Consider the following 25,151-nt stretch of genomic DNA (forward strand, 5'->3'; position numbering starts at 1 on the left):
GGAGACAAGGTATGGGGGGTAGGGAGGTGCCTTCTTCCCCAGAATGAGGCTGCTTGGATTACTTAGATTAAAAGGCCCTGGGGGTAATTCCAAGAACCTGTGACACAGATCAGGGCAGACCTAGTGTTCTAATTGACTCAGGATCCCAAGGGTTATGGCAGGGTATCTCTACTGCAGACCTAAACTGTCAAATTTTCCCAGCCTCCCTTAGGCATATCACCAGGTTTGACTAGCACCTGTGTTGAGGCTCATGGAGGTCTTTTTGGTCTTCTTAGGTGTCCTAGGATCAAATTCTGCCTCCCCATTGCTCTCAAACTATTTCTTTATGGATCAAATTTCTACATGTATAAAGATTACTAAATGGTGTGACTTAGGTGTGTCATTTAATCTTTCTGTGGCTCAATTTTCTCATCTCTAAAATATGAAAATCATCTCATCCAGTGGTGGTAAGGATTAAATAAAGCATTGGATTACTGAAAAGCCTGGCAATAGTGTGCAAACTCTTGATTCTGATTCTGAATGTAAACCATCAATTCAAGGCAATTTATTAGTGCTCTTAAAAAGCTAGTCACTCCCGGTTCTGTGTTTGTTTATTTGTTCATTTATTCTTCTCTCTATTGCCAGTAAGTAAGATCCCTTTGCCAAACCATGAGAGACACACAAGGCAAAAGGATGGGAGAAGAAGGTAAAGATGGTGAAGGTCATCCAACATGCTGACTGGTCTGTCAGAATTTCCGATTGTGACCCTTTCCTGATTCAGCCATGAAGACAGACACTGATGTGAGTCGGTTCAAACACACTACTGCAGCCTGGCCCTGACAGGCTCTGAGCAGCGCTGTGGAAATTCACTTGGAGAAGAAGGAACTTCAGGAAGGGCTTTAGGGCCCTCCTGTCAGTCTTCAGAAAGCAGAATGTGACTTGATTTCTTTTCGACTTCTGCTTGGAAACAAATGTTCCTTTGCCTATCTTTCCTAGGTTTAATCAGTCTTTGTCTTTCTCAGAATTCAGTCTGTTCATTTGCAAATGGAAGACATCAGAAAGGCTAGTGAGTGTAGGTGTGGGTGTTGGGGGGTGGTGGTGGTGGAAGGAGACTGAAGTGTTTATTTTCAAAGCCATGGGGGTCCCCATTTGAAAAAGCACCCAGCTTATCTCAATGTTTTTGTTTGTATGATTTTGAATTAAAAGGCTGGAGCAATTCATTTAGGAGATTAAGCTGTCTTACAATGGGCCTAGTTGCCCTATTTATTTACTAGTACTGCTAGGGTTTAAAAAAAAAAAGTCTTTCTACTACACTCCTTTTCATCATTCAAGTGCAATAATTCTAAAAGATTCCTTTGGTCTTTGATTTTATTGTCAATTAATTTTACATTAAAATTATATTTATTTGCTGGTCACAGATAAAAATCACAAACCTTGTGCATAACAGTTTAGGGCTGCCAGTTTTAGCAAATAAGAATATAGGATGCCCAGTTAAATATGAATTTCAGAAAAACAACAAATTAAATTTCAATATAAGTATGTCCAAAATCACTGGCAAATCATGGGGCATACTTATATTTTAAAAGTATTCATTATTCACCTAAAATCCAAATTTAACTAGATGCCCTATATTTTACCTGGCAACCCTACCAGGTTGTTGTGGATGTTGTACACGCTTCAAGGATGCCAAAGGTGAAAACTGGGAGAAAGTCCATTTTATTATCATATTTAAACTTGCTTCTTGCAGATTTGAAGTACTTCAACAGTCAGAATAATAATTTCCAGTTAATAAACAGACATACATCTCAGGAAATCAAGTGAATTTTGACTACAGGATGAGACCTAGTTCTAACCACCAAAGCCCATTCCATTTATGGTAATTTTTCTCATTAAGAAAAAGTAAAACACAAAAGGGACAACTAATGTCTTCAGTTGAATTAGAAGTTAATGTCATGAACTACTACATCTAAAGGCCAATATCATCTTTCATTTATGTTACAAAGCAAACACCTTGTGCAAAGAGGGGCTGAAACAGCCCAGTGCATACCCTAAGGTTGAAGAGGCCTTTGAACCAATAAATGAGTGATTTCTCCACAGGAGACTAAACATTTGCTTGTGACAGTAAACAAACAACAAGCTGAATTTTATGCTGCACAAGTACTTTCATGTATCTGTTGATATATATAGCTAAAAGAACAGACGGATTATTCAATTTTTTCTTTCAATTAAAATTAAAATTTTTGTCCTTGACTTAAATGTTAGCAAATACTTTCAAACATAATTATACCTATTTTGTACTTAAATGATTAAATGCTTCCTCTCTGCTCTTGGCCATTACAAATATACAGAAAGGTCTACGTGATGCTTTCCCTGCCCCAGGAATTGGACTGTAATATTTGTAGTCATTCATTCCTAAAGCCCTGAGTTAATAAAATGTGGTGAACTAATGAGCCTAATTGAGCATAGCTTATAGAGTCAATTTCATTACCTTAAAGTCACATCTAATATTTAGGAAGAAAGGTTTTTTTGTAGACCTCAAATCACCTTAATTTTTCTTTTCCTTTCTTTCTTTTCTCTTTTCTTCTTCTTTTTTTATGGTTACCTTCTCAGAAAAGGGGAAAAAAGGAGACATCAAATGAAAAGCTCAAATCAACCTTCCAATATTTGGCAAAGAAATCCCTTTTTGCTATTTACATATTTACATAAAATATAAGAAAAAATCTTGTTAGGACGTGATTTTGAAATAAACCTCATGTTGGAGGTAAGGCTTGCTAAGAAATGCCACTGAAAGCTGCCACTTGACCCGGAATTCCTCTACAAGAAAAACTAGCCATAACTACATGTGAGACTTATAAGAGAAACTGCCGGAATGTCAACTTCATTTGCAGCGGCCCCATATGGCCTGATCACTCTCCCTGGCATGATAAATCACTGGCAGAATCCTTACCTTCCTACGTTTGATCTCTGCTCAGCAAGATGTGGTTTTGATGTGAAGAACTCCAGATCTCTTGGGTCAGAGACAAATAGCAGTGGCACTGACCTGCAAAGTGCTAAGTCTCTATTAGACTCAAGTGAAAAGCCGTAAGCTTCTGACAAGTTCCCTCTCCACAGAGTTTACCCGATCCACTGTTGTTTTCATGAGCTTAGGTTGACAAAGAAGCTGCCAAAATGGTTTGGAGGAAAAGTGCCAACAAACCTTTTCTTTCTACCTCTATTACCACGTATTAAAATCAATGTTCCCTAAGACTTAAAGGAGGAATCTCTCGGGAATCACTGCTCTAATTTCCAGTACTCTAAGTGTTCAGTGAACACAAAAATTTTTATTTCCAGTGGATCTTTATGACACTGCTAATCACTCATTTATATAAGGAGAATTATTAACAGAGATTTCTGTGGACTACTTTTTGGTAATTATAAAGACATCCTTGGGAAAATATTTTTTTTAAAAACACTGTTCTGAGTGAAAATTCTGGGTCCCAGGAAGACTGTAACTAGATATACAAACAAGTTTGGTATTTTCCTTCTGATCTCATAATCCCAGGTTGGGACCCAGGAAATTAAAGAGTTCTGAAGAGTCACGGTGGGATAGAGAAATCTTACAACTCTTCTAATCCGGTCATTTTTATAAGTACTAGGTGGGTTAGTAAATAAGCATCTCATTCTGTCCTGTCACTCTGTAAATAATAAAAGTGATGTCCAAGGAATTTAAGTAACTTACCCAGTATTACAAAGCATTTTCATATCTTGAGACCCTAGTGTAGAAGGAAGTACTCAATAAGTGATCAAGTAATTTGTTCATTCATTAATTCAGTGAGTATTTATTGTGTGCCTACATGTACAAGGAACTGCTAAATGAGCATACGTCCTTGGCAGAGCTGGGACCAGCACACAGGTCTTCTAATGCACAGTCCACTGCCTTGTTCACTACTCTACAATGCACCCTGAGGGGATTCTAATTCAAAGGAAGGGGTAAGTAAGTGGGAGTGGAGGAGGGGAGTTTTCCATAAGAGAAAGAGAGAGAGAGAGAATATGCATGCTCTTTCTTTAAAGAAAGAAAGCTATTTATTTCAAAACACTTTACCCTGGAATTCACTTTCTAGTTCCAGCATTCTGTCTATTAGTAACTCTGCAAACAGATCAGACAATACTATTTTCTAGTATTCATCCATCTACTCATTTATTCAAACATAAAGATGTGTGGACCACACTCTGTGCCAAAGGTGTGATGATATCAGCTTTCACGAAAGCTTCAATCCAGGAAGATAAGTAGCCCAGGCATTAAGCAATAGTTGGATCCCGTGATGTGACATTATCAAACACACAAGTTATTTAGCAATAATAATAAAGATCTGGAATATACCTAAAAAACACATTTGAAAGGTTTCTCACAAGAGAGCTGGTGTGTTCAGAAGTCATTTATGACCATAAAAATAACAGTGGAATCACTCCACAAATCATAAGACAAAAAATGATGTGAAATCTTAGTTGGCTGTAATGATAAGGAGTTCCGAGAAAGCAAAAAGTGCGCTATCATGTTAACAGCTGCATTATTTCAATAGCTGTCCCGCTACACCCTCACAATTAAAGACACTCATAAATAAGCCCTTCATTAGCTCTCTGCGGAACTAAGTCACAGACTTTGCCAGTGTTCGTAAAAGCAGAATGTTCAGTTTCTATTTTAGCTAAATGTAGTTTACGTACTCATATTTGTATATACATGTCCATAGTTAATGTTGAGCAATCATCTCTCTCCTTAATTTGGATCATTAGGAGTTCCAAAAATCACTCCATTTTGTGAACTTTTCTTTCTTCCTTCTCTTTTTCTCTGTTGGAATTCCTGGTAATGATACCAGACTGTGGGCAAACCTCATTAGTCTCCCTGCTGTTTACAAGACAGGATTTATGCTCAATGTGCAGAACACAATGACACACATCACTAAATGGCTACAACTACCACCCAGGCTTTAATCTGAGAAACTTTTCACTGGGTACAAATACCTATCAGCATGGAGAAACGTGGAAGAGCAATTACAGCCAACACATGTAGTCTTTTAAGAGTACCCAATAAATACCCATTTGTGAAGGTTAATTTAATGCAACCTAGGCTGTTATCTGGAATAGTATATGTCACCAATTCAATCCATTAAGTAATTACTAAATTCTCAAGGGGGCTCGCAGAAGTCAAATGTAGTTATTCCAGGTTCATTGCTTCTGGTTTCCCTAGAGACCATTCAGGCCAACAGCTGGAAGAGCTGACTACAAAGGTTCCCAGGCGCAACTAACCATTTTATGAAAACAGGTAAATGAGTCTGACCAAGGGATGAGGGTCATCAGGGCCTGTCTGAAAGAAATACTTAGGGAAGGAGCAGAGGAGCACAAGGGCGTAAAAATTTAAAAAGAGACGGAAAAGGTGAAAAGGGATGTCTGACTAGAAAGTAGAGGAGAAAGAGAAGTGTATTCTCTATAAAAGTGAAGACAGAAATCTGGAGTCGAAAATCTGGCTTCAAGGGGATAACCTGACAGTAGTCTCTGCAGATGAGCTTCCTGAGCAATTTACAATGAACGTTAATTGTGCATCCCAACCACCACCCTCTGGCACTGAAACGCTGCAGTCTGGCCACTGCAGGGACTTCTGAGGACCACTCTATTTCCCTATTCTGCATCCCCACTGAGGTTACATGTAACAGATGGATCTAACAGTAGTTAGGCCTTAGTGAGAAATGGTTGCTCATAAAAGGCAAGATAGAACAAATCCACACAACTCTTTCTGGCAAGTGCCTCTCCCACACAGCTTATAGTCAAGTAACATAAAGTGATGGCCTATGGGGGGAGAGGAAGGTTTTAGAGATTGAAATATATTCGCTTTCAACAGTCTCATGAATCCTCACTCCCAAGTGGATCTGAATAACCATACCAAAAGAAAGCACTTTTTGACTGAAAAAACAAACAAGCAAGTGTTATTAAGGGCTGTGTGTGACTACTCAACCAGTGAGAATCCAAAAATACAGTTCTTTCCCATAGCCTAAAGAATCACACCTACCCAGGTGATTCATACCTAAAGTGTTGATTGTATCAACTTTTTTTTTGTCTGTTTGAACACACACTCTCATCTTTATGTCAGGCTGAAACTGTTGCTAATGACAGCTACAACAACACCAACTGGATTTAACTGGGATTTGTAGTCAGAGAACTAGGTTTGGGATTAACCTGTAAAACATTTAGCAGAGCTTTAGGCTAACAATACAAAATTTTTTGCCTTTGCTGTAGTTTCTGTGCTTGTTCTTATTGCTATAAGGAGGGAAAGAAAAGGCTTATTTGAGTCTTGCAACTGCTGCCTATAGCTACTGATCTTGGAAAAATTAATTAACTTTAATATGCTTGATTGTATCACTTATAAAATGGGGATATGAATATAATATTCACATAATAGGACTGTCACAATTATTAAAAGTGATCATAGGTGAAACGTACTTTGGAAACTCCAGTACTAATAATGAAAGGATAATTTATTAGTTAATAATTAAAGTATTAATAAAAAGATAATCCATTGCTATTAGTAGCTATTAATGATAAAATACAACAAGAATTCATTCAACAAGTATTTCCTAAGCATTTATACTGTAAGACACTGAACTAGACGCTTCCAAAATACCAACATGAATAAAAGTTTATAATCTAGTACAGTTTAGGAGTAGATTACACAGAAAAATATAATACAAGGCAAAAACTGCACATTTTAGTAGTAGTGCAAACTAGTAACAACGGCTTTCACAGAATATGTTCATCCTAAAAAAATAAGTGTGGGGCCAACTCTGTTATGTACTACATATGTAACACGCACAGAAGGGCTAGATTCAGTTTTAAGGTTGGAGAATTTCGTTCTTCAGTGGGTTCTTTAGAATTAGAGGCACTCACGTACGGATCAAATAACTTACAAAATCCAAATACAAAGGTGAATGTATAACACCAGCTTTGAGTTTAAAACACAATTAGTTCAAATATTAACAAAATCAAAGTAACGTTATTTTCAAGCCTGGTGCTAAGGAATAATTTAAATTCTCTAAACTAACAGGATGAAGCACAGTATTGAATTAGTCAAGAAAAAGGTCTATCAGAAGTTCTTTTTCACATTATATTAAATGTCACCTTTCCATTAAATGTCTCCTTTCCCCAGTCCCCAAAACAAAGAGCACACAGTGAAGAATTCTGGACTTCCTAGTCTTAGTCCAAAATTGCACAGAATACAACTTTAAAAATTCTTTACACATTAATATCGTTTGACTTTCCTATATGTTACATTATTTGTCCTTAAAATTTATCTGTGTCATTATATACAAATACCAATTATAGGTGGATTAAGACACAAATGCAAAAGGTATAATCTTTAATAATAAAAATAAACTTTCAGAAATCTATATAGAATACCTTGAAAAACTTGGAATAAGAGTAAATTTCTCAAACAAGACACCAAAAGCACTACACATAAGAGAAAAAAAAAAAAAAAGACAGAAAAATTCCTTTCCATTTATGCCAAAAAAAGGAGGAGGAGGAAGAATAAGCACAAGGGGGAAGAAAATGTTCACGCAGTCAAAGGATTATAAACCCGAATATGTAAAAAGGATCATAAACCTGAATATATAAAAATTGCTACAAATCAGTAAAAACACACACATATATAAACAGAAATGAGCAAATGATATACCAACCAATTTACAAAGGTGGAAAGCCAAATGGCCAATAAACATATGAAAAGATGTCCAACCTTACAAGAAATCAATGAAATGCAAATTAAACCAGCAATGAGGTAACATTTCACACTCATCAGGTTGGCAATATTCAATAAGTATGAGAACTCCAAGTATAAATGAGGATATAGAGCAATGTGGACTTTGACATACTGCTGGTGGCAATGGAAACGAGTATAATGTGTTGGACAGAAATCTGGCAATCCCTAATTAAACTGTAGATATATCCGTGCACCAACAATATCACTCTAAGTGTATATCCTAGAAGGTTTCTCACCCAGGCAGATAAGGAGCTCTGCTCAAGAGTATTTAATGCAATAGCAAAATGCTGCAAGTGTCTTACATGTTAATAGTAGAATGAATTAAAAATTGGATATACTCAAAGAATGGAATACTATGCAACAATGACAACGAATGAATTACAGGTACATCCAACAACATGGATGAATCTTGAAAATACTATGCTAAGCAAATAAAGCAAATTGCAGAAGAATCTATACAGCAAGGTACCGTTTATATTAAAGGTCCAGCTTGTGAGACAACAACACACCACTCATGAACGCATATACATGCATGAGTACACACACCGATGGGGAAGATAAATGCCACATGCCTCCAAGGGAGGAGAGGAGAGAGGGGAATGGAAGAAGTTCACAGCGGAAGTGTTAATGTACTTCTTTAAAAAGATTAGAAGCAAATAGTGCAAACAGTTAAGAACAAACAAATCTGGGTATATGTATACAAATCTGGGTATTTATATGATTAAAATATTTGATTTCCTCTCAAGCATATCTAACAATACAATGTGCTGTTGATGTGCTGAGCCTGAGACAGCTCTTTACCTTCTGAATCATCATCATGCTTTAAGTCATGCACGTCAAGAGTTTAGCACCTTCTATCATGCACCACAGTTATTTCTGCGCATGTCCTCATCCCACACCCAAATAGGAATCCTCTCCAGCCTCTTCAGGGCAGGGTACACATCTATGTATCTTTTTGTGCCAGACAGTGACTAACAATGCTTTGTACAAAAGAGGCTCTAATAAACATCAGATGAAGAAATAAGTAAATAAACTCAGGGGAGCAAAAGGGTAGCTCTGACAGCAGTTTAAAGTAAAAATAACCCCAAGATAGTACAATTAGATAACCTTCCCTGTGAAAACCAAGTTATACTGGTATGTTGGTTATCAGAGTCTAAAATATAGATAAGGCAGAATTCACTAGTTTCATGTTCAACCAATCAGTCTAATACTATTTCCTGATTTCCTCCCCAAAAGGATTCAGTTAGGGAGTCCAATTTTTACACCTGGGGAAATAAGACTTTAAGTTATCCTCTGTAGATCTGTAGAGACATTTCATAATTTTGTCTTCTCAGGGAAGGTCTTCTTATTTCCCCTCTTCCTTCCTCCTAACCCTCCATCATTACAAACACCTCAGTCCATATATTTGGTGTGTGTCAGTGGCAGGGGTTGGAGGAGTAGGGAAATAGGTGATTTCTGCCTATTAGTGAGTTTACTAAATTCGCACTTCTTTGGTAGATCCACTTACCTGGAGGTAGGCTCCATCCTTACTATGGGAAGAGCCATACATCTCATACCGTTTTTTGACTCAGCTTAATCTCTTAGAAATCCCTAGAAATGAGCTGGGGCAAAATGTCCTGAGTCATTGGACTTCAAATCCGAAGACAGGCTAGACAAATTAAAATTATGTATAGGAAATTGTATAAAAAATACTTTTTAATTATTTCGAATTTTTCCCCTCAAGTTTATAATCAATACTGGAAAGTGTTTTGGTACCCATGATATCCTAAATTCTGTCTAAATAAGGTATTTCCAGTTTCAACTGGACAGTAGATTTTATCTTTCCAAAGATCTAGGGATAAAGAAACAGCTACTTTGGCTCTCCAAAGGTCAGATTGTGGTAAGGAAAGGAAATAGAGCAGGTATCTACTTCTGGAGGTAATAGAGCTGAACTGCAGTAAAAGGAAAGCTTCCTTCCATAATAAAAATTAGAATGTTCACCCACCGACATTCTAATTTTTAACCACATTCTACAGAAGTCAATAAATCCCGGTGTTCAGCCCCAGGGAAGTTTTGTTGAGAACCCAGCAAAAGTCTACATGGTGAAAGCATGCAATTACTATTTCAACTGGAATTTTCAAAGGCTGAAAGTGTTTTCAAATCATGTGACAAAACAGAGACTTGCTGTAAATAAACTCATTATGATTTTGAAGGAAAACAATTTAAACATAACTCCATCAGCTTACAAGCAGACAAACTAGCAATAGACAAATGCCAAAGATAAGAAATTCCCCATTTGGGTTATCTGAACGGTAAAATGGAATAAAGCTCAAAGACACGTCTGAAAAGGCAATTAAAAATTAACCAACGTGGCATTATGGCAATCATTTCTATGCATTGATTTGGTGTCTGGGGAGAAATGACTGGCTTTGAAATTACCTGTCACAGCAAATAAAGAAATTAAAGAAATGCTAGGAGGATTTTCAAAACAGTCACTATGTGGTGCTTTTACTTTTTGGAAGGTGAAGCTGCCCCCAGACTGGACAATCCAGACCACTGAAAGACTCTTCAATTTTAAGTTATATAAACTAAGGTACCTTCCCATTTCCAAAAGGTATCTAGCTTCTGAGAATGTCCTCCTATACCTGCCATACTTTCCAGATTTATGCACCAATGACTTGGCAAGATCTTTCTTCAAACTACTTAAAATATGAGAAGTGACTCTCTGCCATCTGACATTTAGGCCCAGGCTATTGGGTATACTGAGGCACACTGATGCAGAATTTTGGCACAAGTGTCAGATATCTAATTTGATTATTAAAATACTGCCTAGGAAACTGCTTGATTTAGTAACTTTTTAGTAAAGAGAAGTCCGTGGTAGTGAAACCTCCAAGAGATCCCATTTGATGGAAATCCAGTGTAAACATATACATATTCCACAGCTACCCAGAATATTAAACTCTTATATTTAAATAAACAATGGCCTGTTTCAGAAAACTGTATTGACCTCACAATTCTGATCTTTCTTAAAATGGGCATCCATTAATTTGAAACAACAAATGCATTCATCACTTGCCCAAAGTGAAATGGAACTAGCCCTTGGCTGACTGTCATTACATGCGGCTTACTTTCAGGCACTTGCTCACTTAGTCCTGACATAACCATCATGTAAGGTAGGTACTACTGTTATCTGAATTTTGACAGATGTAGAAATTGACACTCAGTGAAGAAACTCCCTGAGAGGAGACACTGTCCATAGTCTGTTTACTACTGCATCTCCAGAATCTGGCACCATACTTGGCATTGTGTGGTAAATAAATGTTAATTGCATACATAGATAATAAGTACAAATCTGACCTAGATTTGAACAAAGGTCTATGTATAATTCAGAGCCTTTCTTTTTTCTAAGTCAGTCAAGGGCTTATAAACTTTTTCTAAAATGTGGGTTATACAGTCCTGTTGTAACTACCTGACTCTGCCATTATAGTAACAGCTACAGACAATATGTAAGTGAATGGGTGTGGCTGTGTTCCAATAAAACTTTATTTACAAAATCAAGCAGACAGTCTGTAGTTTGCTGACCCCTACAAGTTGTCACTGAGATAACTAAAAAGATAATAATTAGGCAGTATTCGTATTTCACTATCCAACAGAGAAAGACTGGAGAAAGAACTGTATATGTTGATATCTGAGATGTTTTTGTTTTGGAAATGGTTTGATCATCACGCTAACCACTGCCTAATGAAACAGAGAACTGATGATGCATGCCTGGCTTCTCTTACGCTGGGATGCAAGGAAATCAGACCTCACAGAACACGCTCCTCAGAGAATCTCTATGCTTGCACAGAGAAACTATAATTCCTCATTTTATAGAAATAAAGAACAAAAGCACCTCAGCAAATAATGATTCCACATGATTCCTGCCTGTATAGGAGAAGGCATCAGGCGGGATCCCAGAAAAATGATCTAATTCAAGTTCTACAATGAAGTTTGGCTTCCCTGGGTTAAATGGAGATGATACAAACATCAAGAAGCTGTCCAATTATGAAAAAGTATATTTTTGAAAACCTGAGGTCTCCATTAAACACAAAATTTGATGAACAACTTATGATCAAGCAGACAATCTTGATTAGAGCTTTGGAAGTAAGCAAACCTGTACCATCTTTTAAGAAATAATCCCTGGGATAGGCAAGAATCTTGCCTTAGACCTGAAAACAATCCCACAGACTCACAGAAATAGCAAATATAGTAATTTAAAGTCAGGGAATCAGAAGTCACAAAGCGTAGCTCCTTCTTAAGTGGAGTAGACCAGTTCATATTCTCTCCATGTTTGCAAAAGAAGCAATACACAGAAATAAAGATTTAAAACTCTTTATCTCCAAAAAAAAAAAAAAAGTATGTGACTGTTAGGAAAAGCAAAGTGTATGGTGACAAAAGCTCTATCAATTTTTTATACGTTAAGGCCAAGGTCTTCCTTATCAATCATTCCTACTTCCTCCTACTCTGTCTCCTTCAAAAGGTTTTGCAAGGATCAAATAAGATACATATGAAAGTGCTAGGTAAGCCATTAGGTTCCATATACAATATAAGTGGCATTATAAGATTATCATTATTATTACAGTGATCAACTGAACTACTTCCATGCTGCTAACGGAATTCTGGCTTTCCATCTTTCTAAAAAGACCCTAAGCTCCTAGGAGGCAGATGCTTCCGCAGCCCAACCAGCTTAACAAAAAGCACTGTTGTTAGGAGGATGGCCACTTAAAAATCCTTTGAACTGAATTGAAATTGATCCTAGCAAACAATAGATGTTCAATAAAAGATTGTTAAATGAATAAATAATAAATAGTAGTTACCCAATGCACCTTAGCTCTAATTTTCAGTTAACTGTCTTTTATTTTTTTCTTTTCTAGTTTAGTGGGTCAGTTCTCCATAACCCCTCTCTTCCCTATGCCCGAGCTCCCCACAGTATAAATGCTGCAGGAAAACAAAACCCTTTACGTTAGTGTTAGTTATGGGCATAAACTCTCACTAAAAAAGCAATAAACAGAAATAGCACAATGCCTCTGTTTGTGTGTGTGTGTGTGTGTGTGTGTGTGTGTGTGTGTAGTGGGCGGGGGGGGGGGGGGGACTAGTAGAGCCAGAAAAAATGATAGAGAAAATAGAGAAAGTAGGGGTGGGATAAAGACAGAAAGTTTCCAAAGATCTTCTGGGAATCTGCAAGAGATCTCCCCTGCAGTTAGGGATAGTCAGCAAAGCGCAAGCCTTGATTTTATAATGTGTGTACTCCTATAACATATTCAGATATACAAAAATTTAAAAACCAGACTGATAAAATAGGAACAACTCAGAAAATCTTTAACTCATAAAAGCACAGCTAAAAACAATCACACTCCTATTCTAGCTGCTGAGCAGTCTTCTTAGGATACAAGGAAGAGAGTGCACATTCTCCCAGCCCCAAAGTGGTCCCCTCACTACTTCATGTTGGTGGAGTTATCAGTCTTTCTTGACTAACGAAGTCTGCAGTTTTTTGTTTTGTTTTGTTTAAACACAGTCCTTAAAAAAATCATTTTTAAAACTTGGGGTCTAGTTTGCTGTATTAGGGAAATAAAAACAGACATATTCCAAAAATGGTATTGCTACTGATTATTAGCCCTAAGTGGGTGTTGGAACTTCAGAGAGGTAGGCTTATTTTAAAAACTAAATGCAATTGCCCAAGAGTCAATACAAAACCACAAGTTCAGCCCTTTCAGCATTCTTGGGGACTGAACTTTAATTCTGGAAAATTTTCACTGGACAATAGCAGTAACTTTTATTTCTTATGATCTCCTCTACTGCCCTTTTATGAAAAATGTAAAATACTTTTAGAAGAAGAAAGAAAATGGTGAAAAATGCAGAAAAGTACATTACAAGTGCAAAGTTTTCTGAATGCATGCTACTTGAAATTCTCAAAATATAACCATTTACATGTAAGCAGTGACTTTATATTGGTCCCCAAGTCATATTTTAAAATCCTATCATCATATATCCTTCACTAAAGAGTATTCATTTTAACAAGACAAAAATTAAGGATCCATCTATATTTGTCTTGCACCGTTTTCTGACACAAATATTGTATTCCTTTCCTATGTGTTATTCAACAAGCCCTCTAGCGTAACAATATTTTAGCTATTACCCTTTTAAAAATTCCTAATGAATGTGGTATCACTGTTCTAAAGGAATGTCTATTGTACCTTGTTCATTCTTCTGCTTAAAATCACTAATATATCCTTCACGTCTGATCATACGAGAATTTTTAAAAGCTCTCCATTAATCTTATTTTCCTTTTAAGTTAAAAAAAAATCATTACCCATTACCCGTGGCTACCGAAGAAGCAGCTTCTGCTCTTCGTGTTGAAGATGCTGCTTGCCCGTGCCGCTTGTCTCAGAAAATTCAAAAGTCTCACTAAAGAGCTGAGAAGAGGAAAGCTGCTGGGAATGTTCACAGATACCTGATTTTACAAGGTTTTGTGAAAAGAGCTTGCCTTTAGATTAGTATTACTCAGTGTTTATGAGGATTGTTTGTCAAGCCTAAAATAAGGTGCCTCCTCCCCACAAATTAAAGAATCAAGTTACAATCCATTATTTCATTTTTGATTGCTTTTCTTTGTAATAAGTGGGAAAGTGGATACTGGATAAAAGTCTCCCCTGAGCTAAAAGACTCCACATTAAAGGCTTCAATTAGCTATAAATCAGTTGTCTTTCCTACTGGGGGAGAACAAGAGAAAAAAGAGAGCGGGGGTTGTCAGAGAAAAAGAGAACTGGAAGAGCTTCAAAATTAAATTCCTAGATACCTACTACATACCCAAAACTCCTTTCACGGGCTATCAGGAAAATCCAATCCAAAGTAAGACCAAAATCAAACACTCCCGAACCTGAGGTCCTCTCTCAAGCATAGCTCTCGCATCCTAAGATCTTTAAAGAGAGCCTGAAGAGGTTAGGGACCCTCATAAAACAAAACTCTTATGCTGCATGCTTTCCCTGCGTGTTCCTAAACCAGAAGAAGTGCCACACATTGGCACCATTGTTATGCAAACAATGCCTAAATGGTTGTAACCATTAACGACCTCTCATTAAAATGGCTTTCAAAATTTGTCACACCATCTAAAAAGCTAACAGGTACATTAAATCCATCTAAATTGGCATTCAAAACACGAATCACCTGATTTTTATCCTAAAGCTTCGCAGGTAAAATTTTAACACTCTAATGGGTTTTAAAAAAATTTCTCTTTCAACCTTTAAGCCAAAACCAAGCAATTTACTTCTGGACAAAATTTAGTTTATCTCGTAATAAGCGTGACGGAAAACAACTTTAACCGTATAGTGTGTGCGCAGTATATGTTTAAGTTGATTGGTTGATGTCTGTAGTAGAAACCTACAAAAAGCAATAGGAAATCATACGAGACAACTGTAAAAGGGACTCCAAGAAACGTTATTTTAAATCGCATCTATTTCTCTCCCCCACCCCAATGCCATAACATAACTTCCCACGCCCCGTGTGTGTAATCAATACATTTTTTTCCATGTCGAATCTGTGGAAAGTAAATTCTATTTACATCAAGGTAGCGAACGCATTTCCTTTTTATGTGGTGGTGCAACAAAAAATTCCTGCTTGGCCAACCAGAGATGTCACAGTTCGTTGTAGAAAGTAATTTTTTTTTTCTTTTTCAGTTCAAAAGCGAACCCGTTAATTTGCACGAATTTAAAGACTTCTCAAGTTTTCCAGGAAAACTGCCGCTGCCTACAACATTCGAACGAAACGCTGACATTGGATCTACGGCACTCAGCAGCCAGGTTTCCATGAGTGCTGCGAAGGCGGCCAGAGCGCTGCGTGCCTGGACGACCCCGCGGGAGGGCCGCTCGCCGCGCGCCGCGCGGGCTGCCGGGGACCCGAGCGGGGCCAGAGGCCCGGCGGCCCTTGAATCAGGACGGCCGAGAGGAGACGGCCAGGCTGCGTGGCCAGCCCGGCGGGGAACCCTTCCTCCCCGCTTGAGGCGCGCAGGCGGTGCCGACGCCGTCCCCGCAGCGGTCGGGACCCGGGGACTCGGCCCAGGACGCAGCGGCAGATGCGGTTTGGGAAGGAGCCGTTGACGGCGACCCTCGGCGCCGCGCGGCAGGCTGGGGCAAGTCCCCAGCGCGTCCCGAGACTCCGGCGGGCCTTCGGAAGCCCCAACCCCGAGGACGGGGCGTCCCTTTGCTGCGCGGGGACGACAGGCTGGCCTGGGAGACCCCGGCCCTAGACCCCGTCGCGCCGCCCTCTCCCCCTAACAGACCACGGAGGGAAGGTTCTAGAAAACCTCCGCGGACGGCACGGCCTCGCGGCGCCTTACCTTGGTGTACTTGATCTCGAGGTTGGGCGTGGGCGACGGCAGGAGGTGCAGGGACGCCATGAGGGCGGCGGGGTCGGCCTTCACCTCGCCGGGCATCTCGATCTCACTGGAAGTCATGGAGGCGGGCCGAGGTCTCGCTCGCCCGCGGCGTGGGCTGTGCGGGCTGCGCGCGCGGTCCGCGAGCCGGGGGCGCGCTCGCCTGTATATAGGCAGGTGTCAAGCTGGGGCTCTTCTTATTGGACGTGAGGGCCGAGGCGCGGGGGGCTGGTCCATCCTACCTGGGACGCCCCAGCTCGGCCCCGATTTACATAAAGCCCGCCGCGGGCGCAGCGCGGCTCGGACGCTCGGGGCCCGCGGTCAAGCACGTCCGCTGCGCCCCTGCCCCCGCCCACGCGGCCGCCGCAGTCCTCGACGGCGGGAGCGCAGACCTGCGCCGGGGCCGCGCGGCACTCGGCGGGCAGGGCTGGCCTCGCTCCGGCCAGGGCAGCGTCGGCGGGAGGCACCCCTTGGCCGGTGGCGGGTGCGGGTCCTGGCCCCGGAAACGGAGCCGGGTTGGAGGGGGACCCGAGCGGCCCGGCGCTGACGCGGCCCCGATAGCGGGGCGCGCTGTCGGCGGGAGAAGCCCGGGGCGCGGAGGGCGCCCGGCTGAGGATGGGGCGACCGATGCTGCAGCGGGCGCAGAGATCCCCTACCGCCCGGGGCCCGCCGAAGCCCGGTTCGCCTTCTCTCCCGGGGACCCGCGGGACGCCCTCCGCTCTCCTTTCCCGGGCAAGGGCGCCGGACCCTCCTCGGCGACTCCCGTCCCCGCGCACACCCACTTCCCGAGACGCGGCCCGAGGTGCGCGGTGGCCACAGGGTCGAGGACGAGGAGTGATGCGCGCGAGTCTCTCGCCCCACTCTCAAAATGAGTATCCCCGCCAGCCGGCCGACGCCGCGCGGCCCTTGCCAGGACTCTGTCGCCCAGCTGCTGCCCTCTGTCGGCCGGGACCGCCCTGGGCGGTCTGCGCTGCGCCGGGAGGATGGTTGCCTCGGCCCTTCTTGTCTTTCTTGCATCCCTCTTTCCAGCCCGTACTCTCCTCTCCTCAAAACACACAAGGATACCGCAGTTTGGGTTTTCTGCTGTTCTTCACGCTAACAGCTATCATCCCGCCAGACATTGGGCTTCTCACTTAATTGCCCCTTTGGGGTTGAGCTCCCATTTCTAGACCCCCCCCCCCCCCTAATTTAAGCGTTTCTGTAGCTCCAACATATCTTCTAGTTTGTGGGTCAGCATGTAGGTCTGCGTCAAGAACACAGAGACCCCATGTCAGAATTGGCTTTGGGCTCCGTGGGCTAAATCTGGGGTCCAGATAAAAAGACCTTTATAGGTCACTTCCCTTTCTCACTCTTAGTGTGAGCCTGGCGGAGGCCTGTTGATTCCTTGGATGCTAAGTGTCAGCCCGAAAAGATCTTGCCTTAGATATTTGCAGTAACTAAAACTGCCCTAAGTTCAGTGCTTGGATACTAAACAACAGTAGAAATGGATCTACGTATTTCACTTTAGGGATAGGTCTAAAGAAATAACTTCTAGCCTCTCAGAACACAGAGTATCTACACAAGGTTACCAGAGTGAATTGTTTTTTGGTTTTTGTTTTTTTGTTTGTTATGGACCTTAGCTTAGGCAGTTGCGAGATTTCAATTTACGGGGAATCTCTATGGCCCAAAATTATGCCTTAATAATAACAGTATATGTTCATGAAATAGATGAAAACCTTAGAGGGTTAGAGATACAATTGAGAGATAAAAAAGTAAGGTTAGTTGAGGAGAGAGGGAGAAGTCTGTAGCAAGGGAAATCCAGTGATGCTTGTGGAACAATTCTACGAACACATTTTGAGCACCTTCATAATGCAAGGCACAGTGCTAGAGACTGCATTACAAATGAGATAGACAGCCCTGGACGCTAGGGAGCATAAACTCTTCCCCACGGGGAGGGAGATCACTGACCATGAGAGGCAGTGGGGAAAAGTTACAAAACAGCATCAACAACATGATCTGGCTGCCCCACCAAGGAAGAGGCCAGCTCTCTGGGGACACTGACCTTTGAACTAGGCCTTAAAAGAAAGGTCAGGCTTCAACAAGGGAGAGAAGCACAGTATAGGCAGAAGAGTCCACAAGAGCAAAGGTGTAGAGATGTGAGAATGCTTTTTATGGGACATCAGTGGTGCTGGGGAAGCAGCAGATGAGGCTGGCAAGGCAGTTGACTCAAGGTTGTAAGGGAACTTTATTCTCGAGACACGGAGAAGGACAAGTCATCAAAAGATTCTGAGGAAGAGAAAAGGGGAACCTGTATAAATTAAACTGATAAATGAGTATTGTCAAGAAAGACTATCACAAACCAGAAACCATTGATTTATATTCTCCTCAAAGTCTAAGACAGGGGTGTTCACCCTTGACACACGTCTGCTGTGCCAACTCCAGTTCTATCGCCATGGCTGGAAGGAATGGGATGATAGAATCATTAGCATTTGTTACACTCTGAGGAAGAGTGATAAAGAGATGCCCTTCTTGTTCAGACAAGAAAGTTAGGATCTCTTGGCTTCTTCTCCTAAACATTTCCATTTCCGCTGAGTACTTCAACCCTAAATGAAGGTAACTTTCCTAAGCTCTCTGATTAAGGGACATATTTTCTCTTCCTGATCTTAAGTTTTGTTTCGCTTTCCCCCATCTTTTACTATAAACTTTTCTGTTCACTGATTCCTAAGATTTTTTTTCTTCGTGTAATTATTCTTTTCCCCCTGTCTTCGGCTTCATGATTGTGGCCATTTTTTGTCCAAACTTTTAAATTTAAGACGGGGGACAAGATTTAGCAGAAAAGAATAATGAATTATAACTACTTCAGTCTTCTTGGTTTCTGTTAGTAGAACTTATTCTGCTGTTACTTACTTTCAAAGCTGCCTTAAAATCTCTTCTCACATCCTTCTTTTTTCCTCGTCTTTCTTTTATCATCTTGTTTTATCGTCCTCTCATTTCCTCCATAGATTTCACAGTGGTTGAAGTAGCAGTCTTTATCTTCAGGTTTCTAACATTCTGAATTTCAATCTTTTCCCTGTTTTGGCTAAGAAACATTTTTTTCCCACCCTTATAATGTTTCTTTCTCCCACCCTCCCCCATCTGTAATTATTTATTGTTTAGGATATATCTTGCTTAAAACCCCCTGCACAAGGGAACGTAAGCTACAGCATGCTCTATTTATTTCCTTGTGAAAACAATTTATTAGGCCTGGTGGAGCCAATATCCTGGAGTTGTACAGGAGAAAAATAAATTCTTGCCTCATATTTCCTCACCTAAACAGTAGAATGCAAACTTGTAATTTTCAGGCATCAGCTTTATGTGAAGCTTGACTTTAGGTATGAAACCATAGCAATTTAGGCTTCTTTACAGATTACAGCTAAGGGGGAAAAGTATTTGTTAAATCGAGAAATATGTTTTAGAAATCAATGAGGGAAACTAAGTAGAGCACAAAGATTCCTTCCAATGAAGGGACACTTTTGGTTTTGACAATAACTGAATGTCCAGCTTGAACTTCAAGTTTCCGTGTTTAGGGGCTACTTCAGCCTCAGGTGGCCCTGCTTAATTGCCTTCCTGTTCCCATCACTAACCACGATGACAGCCTACCTTTTCTAACAGATACACTTGCATTTTAATTTATCTGCAAAAATAAATCACACATTATAGCATTTCCTTCTTCTGGGTTAATTGAATCAGTTGCTTAAATGTCTCTAAGTGTAATGATTTGAAAGGGGCATGGTGTTTGAAATGTTTTAAAAATTAGGGCCCTTGGGTTGTATGCAGAATGATCTCAGTGCTTATTTCAGATATGTGTTTCCTAATGATCTCATTCATCTCAAATGGGATATGCCTGGCTACTTTATTTGAAATGTTTCCTGAAAACTCTAACAGGAAAGCTTAATGTAAGCTATATTTATAGAGAAATGGCATTTAATATATTAACAAAAGCTTATAAAGAGCTTTACATATTTTTATCCAGAAAATGCTTAATGAAGTATTTTGGACCCATTATGAAAACTTCTATAAAATAAATTCACTTATATTTTTATTTAATGTGAATGTTAACTTTTTATTTGGGATCTAAATGCTCACTTAATTATTCTTTTCCTTCCAATATCTAGAAGAAAAGAGGCTGAGATCGTGGCATTTATTAACCATAAAAATTCTCTACATATTAAGTCTCATGCCCAATGTGGCCTCTGGTCACTATATTCTATGAAAAAGAGTATTTATGGTTGCAGGGAGTAGATTCTTAATTGGTCATGACTCCAAAAATCATGTTTTGATACAAAACAATTCTTTCCTTTTAAAATATATCCTCCAACTTTTGAGAACCTTGGGAGACTATTTTAAAAGTGGAAACTAGATTCCTCTTTGTTGTGAAGCCCAGTTCCACCTCATATATGTTTTAGAGGCTTAAATTTGGGTGCAGAGATGAACTCAGTACATTATCAATAATCACACTTAACAAGCATAGGGAGAAATTAAAATTTCCTGACTGGCCTGAGGAAAAAGGCATTGGCTCCCTCTGCAGTTGATGGGATGTATATGCAAGTGAATATTGTCATTTAAAAAGTAATAGCTTGGATTCAATGTACATATCTGATACTGGTTAGAAATCTTTGTTAGATGTTACGGTTTTAATCTGAATTATTTTAGAGGGAAAAAACTCTTCGCTATCCAGACAAATTTTACACTGCAGTTAGTTTAGGAGTGGGACTTTCATTAAAAGACCTTGTGACTTTTAAGAAAAGAATGATAGGGTTCATTAGTCAAATTTACCATAAAAGGTGCAGTACTTAGAATCCTACAGTCCCGATCCCATGATAGTTAAGAGAAGGTAATATCCCAGAGCAAGTCACATGGGTGTGTCTCAGATTGGAAACAACTATTTTTATCATCATGGGTGAGGAAGAGTTACTAACAGGCAAGTCCCAGAATTTATTTTTTTCCTCGCCCACATAAGTGCTTGGCATGTAATTAAATTTGCTCTTTTGTTTTTCTTGTGTCCCTTAGTTAGCATTTTTCTTTTTCTTTTAAAAATTATTCATGTCTACACATAACTCTTAACCACTACTACTACTTACTTTAAGATTCTCCCATTCTTAAATATAAACTTCTTCCCCAAGTCTTTCTGCCCTAACACAGTCATTTACCCAGAGGGTCTTTGGACATAAGCAAACCTCACATGAAATTTGGTGATATTTGGAACATGGGTCCATGTTCCTGTTCACTAGAAAATGAGGCTAAATGAACAGTCGTTGTTCTCCTTTACATGCTGGGATGAGCTATTGAAAAGATAATAAGGAGCACTTTGGATGTCTTGAGAACAGAGGGGACACCAGCTGCTTTCTTCTCAACCACACCATTGAAACTGTGAAAGGTGCAGGGCAAGAATGGCAGGTATTTGGAGCCAGGACATAGACATCCAATTTGGACATCCAGCCCCAGACTACAAAGGAAGGGTCTCTAGCTTCAGACATACATATTCACCCTTTCAGAGCATCTGTGACTCCTTGACTACATTGCTAAACCTGGATTTTTTTTCTCCCTCTATCAATCAAATAGCTTCAACTAAACAAATATTCATTGATGATACATTATGAGCCAAGCACTGACAGAGAGTCTATGAAGAACAAAAGAGAAGTGTGCAGAATGACAGTAACTGCATATGTGGAACAATTCCAGGGCTGTATGAGACAGGAAAGAAGTGAGAATATGCAGTACGGAATGAGGGTGAAAGAGGGTATCAGGAAGGAGACAGTCTCTTACAAATACTTTTGCTGGGGCTTTGCATAGGCCTTATACTCTTCCGGGTGCGATGGGGAACCTAAGACACAAGTGACAAAGGTAACATTTTCCAAAGCATGGCCCACAAAGAACTCCTTTGACATTTTGTAGTGTAAAGGTAAGTAATATTAACTAACAGTAAGTTAACTATTTGTAAAACTGGAACTCCCCAAAGCAAATACCTGGCCTGGGATTGCCTTCCACTTCCCAAATCCTGCTTAAATGTTTTCAAGTAATAGACTCTTTGGCACAGACCGAGCCAGAAGAGAAAATGCAGTAGGGACTAAGGGCAGTTTATTTTTTTTCTCTACTTAAGAACGAAAGAGAGCATTAAGTTTGACACGACTAATGCTTACATACCTGCCATCTGTCTGTCACTTTACTCCTGCTATTACATTCATGGAATAGTCTAATGGTTTTCAGCCCAGTTTCCAATTATAATAATTTCAGGAGCTTTTAAAAATATGGATGCCTGGTTCCCCCTCCAGAGATTTCAGTTAGTCTGAGGTGGGGCCCAAGGCATTGATATTTTTCACAAAGCTTCCTGGTGTCTATAAGACACAGCCCAGCTAGAGAACCACTGGTTAACCCACAGAACGTTAACTCTGTGAGGTTACTTGAGTCCACTCTGCAGCTTCTGGATTGGAAAAGCAGACTCCATGCTTCTCACTTTGTAGTGCTCTTTGATTTGCTATTTTTAATTTACTATTTGAAAAACACATCAAGCCTCAAATGGATTGACCTTTCTGCTAATGTAATTCACCTAAATTAACAGAGGCAATTAACTAATTTATATTGGAACTGTGCACTTTCCAGTTCACATTTATCAACCCTTAAATGCTTGATCTGGTGTTGCAGTTTAAATTTTTTATTATTACCCTTTAAATCTGAAGAAATGTCTTACATCTAATTAGCCAAACTTACATATTCAATTAATAGATTCATTACAGGCTAATGAATATGGAGGTAGCACCAGGGCAACATCTGCTTGCCAGTTGAAAAGACTCAAACTTTTCTCCTATGACAAAAGAAAGGCGTCTGTTATATAACTAAAACAGCTTAAGCTTTCAGTTTTAGCATTTCTGTATACTACAATGCTCTTAAGGAATTTTATGGGCCTGCTAACCTAGGAAAAACAATACATTGTCCAGAGATAGCCACCTTCCCAGAGAAATATAGAAACCAGAATTGCAAAAGAAATACATATCCAGAGACACTTTTCAATATGAAAACGTACAGGTCTAGATTGTCATCTTAAATTACTAAGTTTTTCTAACCTGAGTTTTTCATTAAAAATGCCTAATAAGCTCAATGAGAAAATTAATATTGCAAATTAAACAAAACCTTTAATTTACTATAATATACTTTGAAATCATCCCAAATTCATGTGATTTTATATCTTTAAAGATATGGCCAGACATTATTTGGGGAACTAGATGTTCCAGTGGTCACTTATATTTGTCGTTATTGTTGTTTTTGATGTGGACCTTTTTTTTTGGTCTTTATTAAATTTGTTACAATACTGTTTCTGGGTTTTTTGTATGTGTGTTTTGTTTTTTGGCTGTGAGGCATGTGGAATCTTAGCTCTTGGACTAGGGATCGAACCCACACCCACACCCACACTCCCTGCATGGGAAGGCAAAGTCTTAACTGTGGGACTGCCAGGGAAGTCCCCGCCAGTTATATTTGTTTGTTTTGTTTTGTTTTTTTAAATAAATGTACATATGTACTTATTTATTTATTTATGTACTTATTTATTGGCCGTGTTGGGTCTTTGTTGTTGCATGCAGGCTTTCTCTAGTTGTGGTGAGCGGGGGCTAATCTTTATTGTAGTGTGCGGGCTCCTCATTGCCGTGGCTTCTCTTGTTGCGGAGCACAGGCTCTAGGTGCTTCAGTAGTTGCAGCACATGGTCTCAATAGTTGTGGCTCACGGGCTCTAAAGTGCAGGCTCAGTAGTTGCAGCACACGGGCTTAGTTGCTCCTCGGCATGTGGGATCTTCCTGGAGCAGGGATCAAACCCGTGTCCCCTGCATTGGCGGGTGGATTTTTAACCACTGTGCCACCTAGGAAGCCCCCTGCCAGTTATATTTGGATTCTAGATAATTCAGAAATCTAAAATGAATTTCCACAATATTTTCAGTTATTAAAATTCCGGGTTTTTATTTCTCTGGCTATGAAGAAATGGGCATTTTTAGTAATTATGAAAAAGCCGTGAGTTTCAGGAAAGGTAAGTAAGAGCTAGAATTCACTAGAATTAGATGTGGCAAGAATGTGAGGAAAATAATCAGAAATCACTTCTAATGCATGTAATATCTTCCACGTCAAAGCAAGAATTAAACAAGTGACTTTGGACCTATGTCTGCAGGTAAGAGCATTTCAAGACGTGTGTACTACTCTACTGGGGCCTTAAAAGTCTTTTTTTTTCTCCCTTCTATTTTACTCCTGATATTCAAGCTGACACTTGGACTATTAAAAGACCATATTTCTGACTATCAATTATGCTAGTGCAAAGTGCCAACATCCTTGCTAGAGTATCAAGTGCACACTAATCAAATATTCTAAAAGTGAATCACTGCAATAGTCACATGTATAATATTGATGGTCTCTTATGTACCTAGCACTAGCAAGACTCCCTGGGAATATGAAAAAGAAAACCGTAAGGTCACACCTCAAGAAATTCACAACTTGATTCTTGTAAGGAAAATATTCATAACTGACAACAAATGTACTTAGGCCCACACGATTTAATGTGTTTCAAGGACAGTTAACACGCTTCAGTATCTGAAAAACCGTGCCAATGTGTGTAACTTTTCCCCACGCTGTTCTCATTAAATGTAAGGAGCACAAAAAAAAAAGAGAGAGAGAGAAGGGGGAAAATGTCATCTTGTGTGCTCGGGGGACTGGGAGGAGACCACATAAGCAATACCTGAGTAAGAGAAATGTCTGCCCTGATACTCATGCTGTAGAGGGCCCGTAGTTACAAATACACAAAAAACAAGTTCAATAAAGAATACACAAACACCTCTGTCATTCAGGATCTGACTCTCAGTGCTTGGAAACCTAATCACGACTAACACCATCCCAGGTCCCAAAGAAATGCACTTCCTCAGCTCTTACAAAAGACAGCATTCGAATGCTGGAAGATTTGTGTGGTGAGTGGCTGTCATCATTAGAGTGCAGGCAGAATTTGGTCAGTGCAAG

At 39.9% G+C, this 25,151-nt stretch overlaps 1 protein-coding gene across 2 annotated transcripts in view; it reads right to left on the reverse strand.

Moving 5' to 3' along the window:
• The window catches only part of ALDH1A2 (aldehyde dehydrogenase 1 family member A2), a 94,090-nt gene extending 77,777 nt beyond the window's left edge, over window positions 1-16,313 (reverse strand). Inside the window, exon 1 of one of the 2 annotated variants that reach the window (XM_057724807.1) lies at window positions 16,113-16,313. In XM_057724807.1, the coding sequence (XP_057580790.1) occupies window positions 16,113-16,229 (117 nt within the window). In that variant the 5' untranslated portion in view covers window positions 16,230-16,313. The remainder of the gene's footprint in view (window positions 1-16,112) is intronic. The other variant, XM_057724806.1, reaches the window with a different exon arrangement.
• Window positions 16,314-25,151: the final 8,838 nt, after the last annotated feature.

The sequence above is a fragment of the Hippopotamus amphibius genome, chromosome 2 (assembly GCF_030028045.1).
Source record: "Hippopotamus amphibius kiboko isolate mHipAmp2 chromosome 2, mHipAmp2.hap2, whole genome shotgun sequence".
NCBI lineage: Eukaryota > Metazoa > Chordata > Mammalia > Artiodactyla > Hippopotamidae > Hippopotamus > Hippopotamus amphibius.